The sequence below is a fragment of the Oncorhynchus clarkii genome, chromosome 3 (assembly GCF_045791955.1).
Source record: "Oncorhynchus clarkii lewisi isolate Uvic-CL-2024 chromosome 3, UVic_Ocla_1.0, whole genome shotgun sequence".
Classification (NCBI taxonomy): Eukaryota; Metazoa; Chordata; class Actinopteri; order Salmoniformes; family Salmonidae; genus Oncorhynchus; species Oncorhynchus clarkii.
The window spans coordinates 45,094,299-45,109,309 of record NC_092149.1 but is presented as its reverse complement, the minus strand read 5'-3'; the positions used below and the strand labels follow the sequence as shown (position 1 = coordinate 45,109,309).

At 38.7% G+C, this 15,011-nt stretch overlaps 1 protein-coding gene across 1 annotated transcript; it reads left to right on the top strand.

Moving 5' to 3' along the window:
• Positions 1-1,178: 1,178 nt before the first annotated feature.
• On the top strand, positions 1,179-14,183 carry LOC139405990 (short stature homeobox protein-like). Its single transcript, XM_071148447.1, has 6 exons — positions 1,179-1,428; positions 3,045-3,253; positions 9,888-9,945; positions 10,250-10,338; positions 13,512-13,724; positions 14,094-14,183. The coding sequence occupies exons 1-6, from the start codon at positions 1,179-1,181 to the stop codon at positions 14,181-14,183; spliced, it is 909 nt and encodes a 302-aa protein (XP_071004548.1).
• Positions 14,184-15,011: the final 828 nt, after the last annotated feature.

Here is a 15,011-nt window from a genome sequence, read left to right as displayed (position 1 = left end):
ATTTCACACCACATGTAATGTTATTGATTATCAATGTATTTTAAGAAACATACAGTTTAACACTTAGTACTCCCAGAGGTGTTTCAATAATATGAATTATGAACAAAATGTCTAGGCCAACTTCAGATTGAGCAAACAGACATGTAAAGTCACTGAGATTTGTTGAATTTGATTGGAAGTAGAAGCCCCTATAAATTGACGGGGGAATGTTAGCCGATTTTCTGGCAATCACCTTTTATGCATGTCTTTCCTTCACTAATAATAGATGCATTGTAATCGTAAACATTTACTCACTCATAGTTTATGACGAAATTACCATTACAAAAGTCAAATAATATGGAATTTTTATTTGTTCTCCAAAACGTCGGAAACCAGTATTTGCCTATCATTAAGGAAATTCTAGAATTTGTATAATCATTGGCATGTTATTTATTTGCAAATATTTCAAAGTAAATTACAATCTCAGAAAATGTGTGGACTGCAGCCTATTTTGAATTATTGTCACACGATTCACACCTGCAAAACAAAATTAATGATATGATACAGCCTATGCATCATATAGCCTAAATATAATTATCCCTAGAGAAAGTATGGGTAATTGTACTCGAATCATGGACCACCATTGTAGAAAGCTCATACAGCATCAATAGTCTGTTGCCAATGCTTTCCAAGGAATTGTAAATCCCAATAGTTGGAGCATATGTATTATATTATCATTGTTGTTGATGTTATTGTGATTTTAATTCTTACTTGTCAGCTCAAACAAATAGCAACACCAGGAGGAGCAAACCCAACCACTCCGTATTCACATTTCATAATCACGTTAATGAAATTATCGTTGAATTAATTAAACATGGGCCTACAGATCTCGCACGCTTTTCGCCGTAAGGCACCTTAGGCATTTTAATGACCTGTAATTTAATTAACCGCCTCCGTCGAAGCATTGATTTCTGGAGAAGCTGCTGAAAGTTGAATTCAGACAAGTCGAGCAGCCCATAATTGCCCAAGACACAGAGATGGGGGCTGGGCTGAGGTGGCGGTGTATAAATAGTGTGCTCTCAAAAACACAATCATAACAGCAGGAGTGATATCACGACGGAGCGCTCTACGAGCAGACTGCTAAGGTTATATAGGTAATTTTTAAAGTGGATTTCGGTGCTCAGGACCACTGAGCGGCCATGGAAGAACTTACAGCGTTCGTCTCGAAATCTTTCGACCAGAAAACCAAGGAGAGCAGTAAGGAGAGTATCACGTACAGGGAAGTTTTGGAGAGTGGCTTGGCGCGGGCGAGGGAGCTAGGGAACTCGGAGACAAGTCTACAGGACATAACGGAAGGCAGCAACCACTTCCCAGTACATCTATTCAAGGAGCACATAGAGCTAGAGAAAGAAAAACTCAAGGAGTTTAACGTTTCAAGGGCCACAGAAGGTACGTTTTTATCCACCCGCTCGAGTTGTAGCGTGAATGGCTGAGATGCATCGCATTCTTACACGGACCAAGCCCTTGGTTTTAACAATAACATACATCGATTGTAAACGTATTGTGGCCAAAACATTGACACGCTCAAAACTGTAACGAAAACATTTCGATTACTGCAGTTATTGTTGAAGGTATCTCGTAAACACAGGTCGTAGTAATTTGTAGATTCTTTGAAACACTTTTCTCTATAATAGCCTATTTTGAATGTAATCTATATAATATCAATATTATCTCACTGCTGTCGATCATTGTAGCATATTAAATAGCAAATCATATCGATGAATAATCACGTATTGATGGCGATGAGATTCATGATAGGCCTCAGCAATGTTTCCACTGCACAATGAATAGGAGTGATACTTTCCCTTCTGCCAGTAATCCAGTAGCCTAATAATTTACATTTTAACCTCTCGTTCATTGGACCAGACATTTTTATGTTGACTGTTCACCTATATGAAGTGCTTCTTGCTTTCATTTACATGACATAACACATATAGACCTACAAATAACTTCATACACAAAATTGTCCCGTGAACCTCGAAGTTGGATGCATGCTCTTGCACTGTAATAGGCCTATCAGTGTTTGGATGTAAGTTCTCCACTACCTTTTTGTATAGCACACAATTGGTCCGTCTATATTTCCGTCTATAATGATGAAAAAAAAATGTTACAGGCAAAATATGATGATGATATTAATGATATACCAAGACATTAGACCCGGTAATAATCAATAACTATCTGAACATAACTGTCTTTTAAGTAAAAACGATTAACTTGTGAAATCTTGTGAAATATTCAGATTTATAGACTTTTATACACACTAAGTTAAGTTATTTATCAGGTTTATAAGTTTAACTGCCATGGAAATGGTTTGTTGTATGATAGATAGGCCTATGATATCATATAAAACATTTCACGACAATTAGGCTAATAGGTTACAAACTCGAGGAATGACTTTTTTTCAATCTAGAAGAAAAAAATATATATAATCATTAAAAAAATACAATTCACAACTTACTGTAAAACAATGACCACTATAATTTTCCAAAATAATAATCACATTAAAAATAATAGCATATAATGGTTGGTGTTGGGTATAGCCATGCTCAGTTTTAGATAGTGAATATTGTTGCGTTTTCGGCAGGGCATTCCCGCCAATAAAGGTGCCATGTGCAGTCTGTTAAATGCCACTGAGGAAATTATAATTAGACCTGAACGTTACATGTTTTTATGATCGAGGATATCATGTGTGTGAATCATGTTCAATATAATATAGCCTGCATTTTGGTAATTTATTTCTAAATACATTTGTAAATTGTATTTTGACCAATAGAGATCGAGCTTCTGAAAAATGTTCTCTTCTCTTTCTCTGGCTGGCTACCATAACACTATATATCCCACCAAGTAAATATACGCTACACACGGAGCCTGTGTGTGTGTGTGTGTGTGTGTGTGTGTGTGTGTGTGTGTGTGTGTGTGTGTGAGAGTAGTTGCAGGTGCAGGTGTAAGCGTTTGTTATGTTTAATCTAGAGGTGTACTGTATTTTAAAACGTGTGTTCACGCAGGGATATATGAGTGTAAAGAGAAGAAGGAGGACGTAAAGTCTGAGGACGAGGACGCACAGAGCAAACTGAAGCAGCGGCGGAGCAGGACAAACTTTACTCTGGAACAGCTCAACGAGCTGGAGCGCCTGTTCGACGAGACTCACTACCCCGACGCCTTCATGCGGGAAGAGCTGAGCCAGAGGCTGGGACTGTCAGAGGCAAGAGTGCAGGTAACACCCGGTCTCCATCAACTGAAAGTGAAAACCATAAATATAAACCTGCAGGGATAAAGGCATACGCTTTTGGACAAAACCCTAGAAAGGTCTGTCCCTACTTTTCATCAACGTTTTGTACAAAAAAACGTGGGCAAAAAAGGTTGCGCTTTTTGAGCGGAAATCATAAAGGATTGTTGTAGGCCTCGTTTCACAGAGCCTTCGTAGCGTTAAGATCATTTTCAGAACATTCTGACCTTCTTAGAGGCTTTTTTGCCCTTCCATGTCATTTGGTTCACAGAAGATCTTCGCTTAACACAGAATCAATATGTTTAGGCTATCCGTCTGACTGTGAATGCCGCTAACTTCTGAGCAAAGTTAACTACAAATAGCCTACAAAATGGCCAAATTATTTGCAATTGTTACAATTTGATAATAAAATGCTTCAAATGAAAATCGAGATGACTGCATTAAAAGTTAGGCTACATGGGCCTATATAGGCTAGGACTATTCACATTTGGTGTTATTTATTTATTCAGGAGAAGAAAAAAAACATCGAGAGTCAACACAACAACCAAATATAATATGAACCAAAACAGCAATCAATACAATGTAAATTCAAAAATACAGCACAACACAAAAAGTAAGAAAAACAGTTACATTCATTCCTAAACTACTAGGTCCTCAATCAACACATTAAATTGCCCGAGCGGCACCAGAACATCCAATTGTAATGGGTTTTCTAAATTGTTCCAGCGGTGAGTTGCATTAAATCTAAAAGCAGGTGTATCTTATTTGATCGAGACCCGAGGAACCTCAAGAGTTAACCAACCATGTGAACGGGTTTGGTAACATGTTTTTTATACTTCAACAACGAAGTTAGGTAAGTCAGAAACTTGTGTAGTAGAGCTTTGTAAACAAAAAAAGATTAGTTGAGTGGTCTACGCGACTTTAATGAGGACCAGCCAACCTTTTGATACAGGATACAGTGATGATTATTTTAAAACTGGCACTTGTGATAAAACGAAGGATGCTATGCTAGACGGCATCCAAAGGTTTAAGAGTAGCCTAGTGGCGGCTTCATTCTGGTAAATGGTGTTACCATAGTCAAGAAGAACTGGAAGGAAAGTGGAGTGTACAATTTACTTCCTGTTGTTTAAGGAACACGAAATCTATTTAATGTTCAGTCAATTTTGTGTTAACATTTGGCGACTGGGCTACAGGTTGTAATTCTTTCCTCAATGTGTTTCACGATGTGTAACAACATGTGCGCAATGATGTACCCAATCTTGTGATTTAGTACATTATTATTGGGTAAGCATAATAAGCCGCCTCAATAGCCTGTTACCATCCATAGGTGGTAATACAGTAACTCTCTATGAGCTGACCCGTCATCAATAATTATAAAGTTAAGGTAAACTGATGCGAGAACAGCGATACTTTTCTTTCGATCCTATCAGTATCTACACATGGTCTAACGACGCATTTAGCTAACGTTCTGCGTGCTTCTTTGGGACACTTAAACGTTGGCTCGCAAATAACGATGCATCTGGTACGATCATCATAATGCTTAAATTACATGGTAACTGGGAAACGAGGCTCTGGACATGTTAGAAAAAAATGCGTGAGAGTTTGTCAGATTGAGACGTCCAGAGACAGTGGCATGTGGATAATTATAAGAGGCGATTCAAGAAAATGAGGCCTACTGTAATTCGTGTTTCAAAATAAGAGTGGATTTACATGAGTAAAATATGTCTAATGAGAGCTATCTCTCTTCAACATCAGATTTGCAACTTTTCTGTTTACACTAGCCTTAGTTGTGGTGTGGCCAAAGGCAAATTCGTGCGTCATGTGTGATAGTATACCGTAAATCCAATTCAAACTATACAGGAGCTTCTCATCTAAACCATATTGCACATAATGTTGCACACTTAATTAATGCAATGATTCACACATGTGTAGACATTGTACAGACTTTAATTTAGAATTTTGCTAACAGAGAAAAACGTGTGGTTTACTGGCCAAATTCAAAATTAAAGACTGTAAAATATCCACACATTTGTAAATCATTGCATTAATTATTAAGGTAATTGCGGTAATTATTGCATGGACATGTGGTGTAGAAGAGCTAAATGTCTTTACACTGTACTACTCAGAGGGGGGGGGGGGGGGGGGGGGGGGTGTGTGTATGTGGTGTGGCTGCTGGGTGTAGATGTCCCACACTAACTCCGGAGGTTGTGTGGGAGACATCTCTTAAAGATATATTTGAATCTAGAGCCTTCTCTTTACACTACACAAGTGTCTCTGTTGGACCTAGTTTGTGTTGTCAAAGAAGTGTAGTGTAAAGCGGCGGGCCCTATATGGGTAAGATGGATGTAATGTAGGGCCTAGATCAGGAATTATGTATGGTCACAAATGAAACACGTTGCAGAAGGCTATACGGCCAACACTTATGGGTTTGCAATGCAAAAGCCTGCTACAATCCATATTGATAAGCATACAATTTAAAAACTATCTGGCTATAAAAATTGAATGTTTAGATACACTTTGACTTACTTATACAATGTATGTTGTCATATTGGTAAAGGTGAAATCTTTTGAAAGTTGTTACTTCACATTGATTTCATAATTAAATAAATCAAATTGTTGACCTGTCAGGTTTGGGGTATATTCATTCTGAAACAGCGTCTTACTATTACATTTTTTCAAATTATTTTATTTCCTTAAATTTCGTGAGATAAACACGTTAGGACAATCGTTTCCGGTGCACGTTAAAGACAATGTATATTCAGATTTATAAATAAGATAGCGCTGAGGTTTCTGTTTTTATATCAATTATTCACCCACTTGCAATTGTCACTGGTTATGATTAATTTAATATACTATAGGCCTAATATTATTTTTGGTTAGCCCTGCCTGTTCTCTTGGGGCCCAGTTATACCGAGATGTAACCTACACACACCAGATGCAACGAGACAAACATATCGTGCGATATAAGATTCAGTAAACTGTGTGGATGTAACTGACTCGATATTGTGGAAAGCCACATGAGTTTATTACACAGATTGACCTCACGACCTCGGTGAAATTAGTTTGGCAATGTTTCTAAATTACATTTCTGGCAAATACTTCTCATGGGTGGTATCAGGTACAATAACAGGCCAATAATAGCGCAATAATTATACTACTACTAATAATAATAATACTGTACTGGTTACTGTTAAACTTGTATTTATTTATTTTGCCTTGAATAAATTATCAAGCAAATGCATGTCATGATAACAATGGCCTATTTAAAAAATATATATTAGACAGACCTACCAAAATACTGTTGCTTTAAAGCAAATACAATTACACCTACAGCCATTGCCACATCATAGTTGCTCAAAGTGGCATTGGGTGAATTTAAACCTGTCTCCTGGCAGATTATTGTAGAAGAAAAGTTGTTTATGTAGTTAAATAAAGGTTGAATAAAAAATGAATAACAATAATAATGTGCTTCGGAAAGATCTCACCACATTATTAAAATGTATGAAGAGATTGTACGAGTGCTTAGGGGACACCGGTGTAGGCTATATGTCAGTCACCTCCCATCCTCCCGTGTTGTCTTTGTAATATCTGGCATTGGCTTGATATACTGTTCCCTTAAAAATGGATTAGAAATAGGCTAATTCAATTCTGCTGCAACTCAGTCGATGGGACACCTCATGCTCTGAGATCTAATCGGAGGAATAAGTAATATTATAAATCTACACCCAGTAACGGCTTGCAAGCGCAACATAAAACAAAAATGTAATTGTAAATGGCCTAAATACAATTCTGGTTAACAGGATATGACAACATTTAGCCGTACCTGCTAAAACGCAGTGGGATAAATATTTACAACAATAACACACACTATCAACAAACACATAGGGCTATTTAATGGACTGAAATCGGCCGTTAGGGCCAAAACCACACACATTTAAAAACTACGTCGCAGCCTCTGCTGTTCATGGCTAAGGGACCTGTTTTTGATTTGAAAACCCAAATGAATCTGAAGAAAATTGTACGGCAGGAATGTGGTAGATAGAAGGGTATAGAACCTGCACGTAGGTGTCGAAACAGAAGCCCTACGCCGCGCACAGCTGTCGGGAATCTAATGGAAAGTTATGAGAGCTTGGTGAGGAGCGCGGAGTAATTTGATTAGCCCTACGACTAATATATTTAGGTGTCTGGTGCAGAGCTAAATTAAATGTCATTATTCACTGTCTCTAATAAAAATCCAAAGGAAATTAAATTAGGGTGTTTGTGAAGCGCATCATTGAGTGGTCCTTAATGGTGAAATTACTGTCGCAACCAGTGTAGTTCACTTTGATTATCATTCTGGTACGTAGGCTAATTGGAATTGATCCTGAGCTGTATACTTTTTGATTTATTTGTAGTTGTTGTGTTAATACAGACCTTTGAGGAACAAAAACAGTAGTGATTAAAAAGTAGACTAATTAAATACACCTCGTGATATAGCCACGCCTAAAACAATCAAATAATATAATTAGCAGTATAAGAATAATGATATAGCCATAGCCTATAATAATAATATTAGGAAACAGGCTAATAATAGGCCATAATAGCCTATTCCTAAACACAACATTAGACAAACATTTGTTTGCAATATGCAATGTAGTGACAGATTGAGGTTTATTTATTTTAGTTTTAGTTAACCTTTATGTAACTAGGCAAGTTAGTTAAGAACACGTTCTTATTTAATCATCTGTGGGCAGGCAAAGTCAATCATGCATACTTTATCGACAAACGTATTATTAAGGTCCAATCCAAACGCCTTTAATGATGTTCACTTGTGTAAAATGGCTGCGGAACCATGAATAATTAGACAGCGCCCTTTGTGGTCATCTAATCGCGAATCCCGCTACTGTAAATTATAATCATAACTGGGGTCGAAGGGGAGAGGAGATGATGGATTAATGGAGGGGAATTAGGTTGATAATAGTTAACAATAGGCTATGCTGCTTCTGCAACCTGGTGAGCAATGGGGCGTAGTTGGATTACACTTTGTAACAGTGACCTTTTTTTGCACCATATGTTTAGTACTAGGCCTACATATATTTTAGTGTCGACATTATTGTTAGGCCATACACTGTCTGTCGATATTGTGTACGCAGCAAATTATCCAATGTTAAATCAACACTGACAGTGTCTACTGTATATGGGTTCACACGTTTCAGTGTTAAATTATCACACTGATTAGTGTAAAGCCTTATTTTCATATATCCCAAAGTGCCTTGCCTTTGGAGTGAAAACCACCTTTTACAGAATTTTTTAATGACAGAGTCCTGTGGCCTAAGCAAATATGTTATCATTAAAATAAAATTTGCTGTGCATTCTCTAATTCAGGTAGATTATTTAAGATTGTTTTAAATATCTGTGTTTTTGCATATACATTGATTGATTAATCTTATGCTACACAAAGATACATAACACATGTATCTAAACTAATCCAATCAGTCAGATTGAATGCACCTGTTACTGAAATGGTTGTTCCAGTTTAAATGGTTTAGGTAGTCTTCTTATCATCTTTCCTAACCCTGAGAGTCATTCTGAAAGCAGGGTGCATGTTAAACAAAATCCAACTTTTGGATAGCCTAACTCTGCCTGGATTCCAATAGGTTTTACACATCACTTTGCAAGCCGTGTGACGTGACTTGCAGGGCCTGATGTGATGTCTGTAAACCAGGAGCTTCCTAACACCATTGTGTTAGGGTAAAATTAAGCCATGAAAGGAAGGCCTTATGATATACAGTACCAGTCAAAAGTTTGGATACACCTACTTATTCAAGGATGTTCTTTATTTTTACTATTTTCAACAGTGTGCAAAGCTGTCATCAAGGCAAAGAGTGGCTACTTTGAAGATTCTAAAATATGTAATGTATTTTGATTTGTTTAACACTTATTTTGGTTACTACATGATTACATATGTGTTATTTCATAGTTTTGATGTCTTCAATATTATTCTACAATGTATAAAATAGTAAAAAATAAAGAACATTGGAATGAGTAGGTGTGTACAAAAACTTGACTGGTACTGTATGCATTTTCATAGAGTTATAATTTAATAATGGCATTTGCCTAGGTACTCACTTGGTGAAAGCCACAGGCCTTTAAATGGAAATTAAAACAAAAAAAAATGGATAGACATGTCTCTGTCACTAACAAATACAGTCATGGAACTTAAGTATAAAATTCACTTGAAAAGAAAAGGCACCATGGGAAATATGCAAATTAGGCTTTACACCGCACAGTGTTAAAACAACACCTCAAAACGATTTACTGTAACACTACAGTTGTTAATTTCTTACACTGAGAAAGAGTAACAGTGTTGGCACTAAGCAAAGTGAGTCCAGTTTACTCTAAATCAAGTGTTGCTTTACACTGCATATCTCTCTACAGTAGAACTATGCAAACACCACAATCATGTTCATTTGAACACTTTAAGAGTAGAAGGGGGAATACTGCAAGTTAAATCTTGAACACTTTCTAAAGTGTTCTTTTAACACCAGTTCTGTGGGACTCAAATGTTCACTGAAATGAAGCTACAGTTAAATGTATACCATTGATTTTGCTGTGTATTCACTGCTTACATTTTGGTTTCCAGGTTTGGTTTCAAAACAGAAGAGCAAAATGTCGAAAACAAGAAAACCAGATGCATAAAGGTAAATTCTATTTTACTATCCATCTATTTGTTTAATGATTTGTGTTGTGATGATTACTAAGCTTGTACTTTTACACTTGCAAATGTTTATTCCACATAATTCAGTGTCATGTAAAAGCTTGCTATATTTCGTGCAATACCTACAATAATTATGCGCGCATGTACTTTATTATGTTAAATTATTATATTATCAAATGCAAAATTAAAAATGTGAATCTTGTAAACTTTGACCAACCATTTCAGCCTGCCTTATAATCAAACATAACTGTCTCACTGTCTGACAGACACTTCTTCCTACTTTCCAGGTGTCATTCTGGGCACTGCCAGTCATCTGGATGCCTGCAGAGTAGCGCCCTACGTCAACATGGGAGCTCTACGGATGCCTTTTCAACAGGTGCTTTGTTTTCTATTTTTCATGACGAATCCCACATTCATTATTTACCTCGAAAATGCATGCATGAGTGATTGTACACGAGCAAACGTCAATATTTAACATCCATTAACTGAAAAAAAACAATGGTTTCTAAATGTGTTAGCATGGTTGAAAGGTTTGATGTAGTCATACAAATTCACGCTACTTTCCCCCCTCTTTAATCCAATAGAACGTGTAGTTGATATTGAGCCCCAAAATATAAACAACCAGACTTCTCAATCATCTCTCAATTGAGAGAGATAGGTTGCAGTTTACAAAGGTGGCAATTGAGAATTCTATGGAGCTGGGGGGGCACAATTCAAGTCGACCCCAGAACGCCTTTCACCTTTGGGGTGTGTTGAGAGTGGTGTATTTGTGCATGTGTGTTGGAGAGTCATTTGATCTGGCGGTGTCTGTTTTTGCGGCCTGGCCACTGCGTCACCCCTGTGAAAAGCTTGGCTCTAATTAAGCGAACGCCGCGGCAACGGGAGCACATAAAAGAGATGATGAAAGCAGAGACAGGAGAGATCTCTGATGGATATTGATGGCGAGCTGCGTTTGCAGGGAGGGAGGCATGAGGCCTGTGTACTGAGAGAGAAGCACTACCTCTACCAGGCCTGAGACAGACAGCAATCCAGGGTTACCACCCATGACTGTATTTGTTAAGGTATGTTAGTTTCCTTTTAAAGGCCTGTAGCTTTTACCAAATTAGTATCTAGGTGAATGTTATCGTTAAACGAAACTTTATGACAAAATGTTACACATTGTAAGGCCTTACTTTGATGGCCTAGTTTTACCCTATCACCATTGGTGTTAGGAAACACCTGGTTTACAGGCCACATCGGGCCTGCAAGTCACATTATGCTGGCTTGCAAAGTTGGAAATCTACTGGAATCCAGCCAGAGTTAGTGATGTTACGTTTGGAACCAGAGCTCCGAGGCATGCTTCCAAATCGCTAAGCAGCTAACTTCGAAGCAGTGTGCCAATTCGTGTATCACTTTATGAATGACGTCCGAAGCTTCATTTGACCACATGCTTTTTCAAACCATGTGTAGCAGAATGTGAGATCCCTCTGATTTCGTTGTGGTTCCGATGCTTTCTTCGTTTCCAAGCTGCTTTCATACACAACTTCTACTGGACACCATACTTACCAATATAGTTAGGATTTTATAACTGTAGTTTCACCTGACAGATGGCTAAGCAGGTGGAGTAGGGAACTATGGAACATTCAGGGAGGGACATGAGGGTATGAGGTCAAATCCTGTTGAATGCACACTATTTAAAAAATGTTTTACGTGAAACCGCACTTTCTTTCTGCACTGTTGTTCAAATAATATGTTCTATATAGTATATTATAACCTGGGTCGTTAGAGCCCTGAATGCTGATTAGCAGAAGCTTATATTTAAGCAATAAGGCACGAGGGGGTTTGTGGTATATGGCCAATATACCACCGCTAAGGGCTGTATCCAGGCACTCCGCATTGTGTCGTGCTTAAGAACAGCCCTTAGCCGTGGTACATTGGCCATATACCACACCCCCTCATGCCTTATTTCTTAAGTATAAGCTTCTGTATTATGCATTCTAAATAATGCCATGGATTCAGTAAAAAAAATAGTAAACTTGAAAGCAGAAAAGTGAAGCATGACATAAGCAAGTCTGAAATGTAAAAGTGGAAATTGAAAACTTTAAAAGCGTTTTTTCAACCGCAAATATAAAAGGGCTTCCCGAGTGGCACAGCGGTCTAAGGTGTTTCCTCTGAGACATTGGTATGGCTGGCTTCCGGGTTAAGCGAGCAGTGTGTCAAAAAGCAGTGTAGCTTGTCAGGGTCGTGGACGCAGGATGCATGGCTCTTGATTTGCCTCTCCTGAGTCCGTACGGGAGTTGCAGCGATGGGACAAGACTGTAACTACCAATTGGGATATCAATAAAAAAACTGTAATACACTACAAGTTTGCATTTCTTGCAGTGCAGGAAAATTCCTTCAACAACAGGATGGTCAAATTAAGATATGGCATCTGAAGCGTCCGTAGCGCCTCATGCCCTGTTCCATTTCACTGATCCGTTGAGCAAACTTTACAGCACGCTAAGAGATCCCTTCTGAATTTGACAGACAGTCTGTACTGATACATTTGGAACAAGGCCTTTGTTTGCATGTTAGCCGTGCCTTATGACAAGTTAATATCCATGCATCTGGAATCGGGCCTCTTTTTTGAGTGTTTGGTAACAGTGCCACTTGGTAACCAAGGAAAATAAACCTACTGGGTATTTATGCACTGCCTCGTGTCTGTGGGTCCTGTTACTGCAATGCAGTGAGAGTACAAATACTGGTCAGCAGTATGCAATGAAATAACGTGCAAGAAAGCATATTTTGGGGTTTACATTAATTCTCTCTTGCAGTTAAACAACTTTAATTTCAATGATTTTCCAAAATAAAGAATTGGTAAAGACAGCTCACTCTCTCTTAAAATGTTTACCATACGTTGCTTAAATTAAGTTTAATTTGGGTTGGATAAGAAAGCAAAAGGCAATCCACTTCTCTGTTTTCTGTGGAGTTTGAAACACATGAGAAATGGCAAGAGGCAACGTAGCTTTCCCTCTGAAGTGCAGGGATGTGTAATTTTCACCTACTTCTCAAAATAATTGCCAAGAATGTGAAAACTGATATTCTATGCTCCTTATGACTCACTTTCCCTTTGCTCAGGAATATTTATGGATAAATATTTATAATTCTAAATACGTGAATGTTGTTGGGGTGCAATTTTTTTAATTTATGCAGTTGAATCCATAATCATGATAACAGGACATTGCATATTTCCAAGGTTATGAGGGAGTTCTCAGTGAATTAGACAAATCTGTGCAGGGTCTTAGAGAAACTTTGATTCCAGGCTGTGAAATTGGACATTGTGTCTGTGAAGTTATGTATGATTCGTTAACTTTAAGATTAGCTGACATGAAAAAAGGACTCTGAGTGCACTTCCTAACTATTCTCTTAGAAAACACAAAGTAAGCAACAGCTTCGAGGGGGTAGAACTTGAAGGATAATTTAATAGTGTCAAACTGTGTAACCTAAACCTTCAGCTCTCCTCACATACACACAGCCTGAATGGCTGGGAAGGACTCACTAACCTAGGGTTTGTTTTTGGTTGTCCTGCAGGTTCAGGCCCAGCTCCAGTTGGAGAGCGTGGCTCACTCCCACCATCACCTGCACCCTCACCTGGCAGCGCACGCACCCTACCTGATGTTCCCGCCCCCACCCTTCGGACTTCCAATCGCCTCGCTAGCGGACTCAGCCTCTGCAGCGGCGGCCGTGGCCGCTGCTGCCAAGAGCAACAGCAAGAACTCTAGCATCGCCGATCTCCGACTCAAGGCAAGAAAACATGCTGAAGCTCTGGGTCTCTGACCTCACCGGGCTTCCCCTCCACTTGCTCCACGCCCTCATAATAACCCGCTTCTCACACAAGACTGAGCCCAGGGTCTGACACTTACAGCTTAAACAATTTTTTTTAAATAAAAACACTGAGAGGGAGAATGTAAGAGAGAGACAGAGAGAGAGAGAAAAATAAAGACACAGGTAAAGAGAGGAGTAGAGGATAAGTGGAGGAAGAGGAGGAGGAGGCGGTGGAAGATGGAGGATGGAGCGAGAAAATTGTCACAAAACCAGCTATCAAAACAACCACTTGTAGAGAGAACGGTAAATAAATACCAATGAAATCTCCTTTTACTTTTCGCCCAACAGGCAGGACTTCTGCGGGGCCAGTGGCTCAGTCCACTCCAGGCACACATCACAAGTCCAGGACCATACAAACACATGTGGATGTCTGTCTGAGCTGAAGGACAGGGCCAGGCCAGGGCCAGGCTAAACCAGGCCAGACCAGACCAGGAGACTTTAGAACAAAGCAAACTGTCAAAGCAAGCAAGCAGGGTGCAAATACTAGAGCCTCACTGAATCCGATGCCGTCACGTTGACTTTACAGACTGTTGCATGTGTGAGAAAAGACACTGACAACACAAGGCATCGGACCCGCTCTAAACTTTACACACAAAAAAGACAAACAAAAAACAAAACAAAAAAAAGAGATAAGAAATGGCCACTGTATTGTTTCTTGCCGCTGCCCAGTGCATGAGTTTGATTGCAGGACTGCAGGTCTATCATGGAGCCTGGCCTTTATGTTGTATCTGACCTAACGCCCCAATTCTGTTGCATCACTGCCATTCAAACCGCCCTCTATACCCTCATCCACAAGGTCAATGGTCATTTGGGTTTGATTTCCTTTAAACTTTTGACTGACAGGAAGAAGCAATTCGAATTCCTTATTTTTTCTGCTTTCGGAGGACTAAGATATGTGTTGCCAGGAATGTGTCTGAGTCCAAATGTCTTTTAGCTTTTCTCCTCACATTGTTCTCTCTCTATAGCTTTCTTTCTTTCTGTTTATAGTGCTATTTCCTAGGAATAGAAGTGAAGATATTCTTTGCACTTCAGGTTTTGTATGTGTGCGTTTACAAATGGCACTACTAGAAGATACTACTTTACTAAATGAGGCGGGAATAGGAACCCATTTGGTTTTTATCATGTCATCAAAAAGAGACGTTCACGAAACCTTTCGAAGGATAAAGGGTTTAACTGCAATTTTTTTGTAATTTTTAAAACATGAAG

Bases quoted from the DNA above. Each gene is read 5' to 3' on its own strand.
- LOC139405990 (XM_071148447.1), top strand. From the start codon at position 1,179: ATGGAAGAACTTACAGCGTTCGTCTCGAAATCTTTCGACCAGAAAACC. The intron at 3,254-9,887 runs GTAACACCCGGT...TTTGGTTTCCAG, and splicing joins TGTCAGAGGCAAGAGTGCAG to GTTTGGTTTCAAAACAGAAG. The intron at 13,725-14,093 runs GCAAGAAAACAT...TTCGCCCAACAG, and splicing joins TCGCCGATCTCCGACTCAAG to GCAGGACTTCTGCGGGGCCA.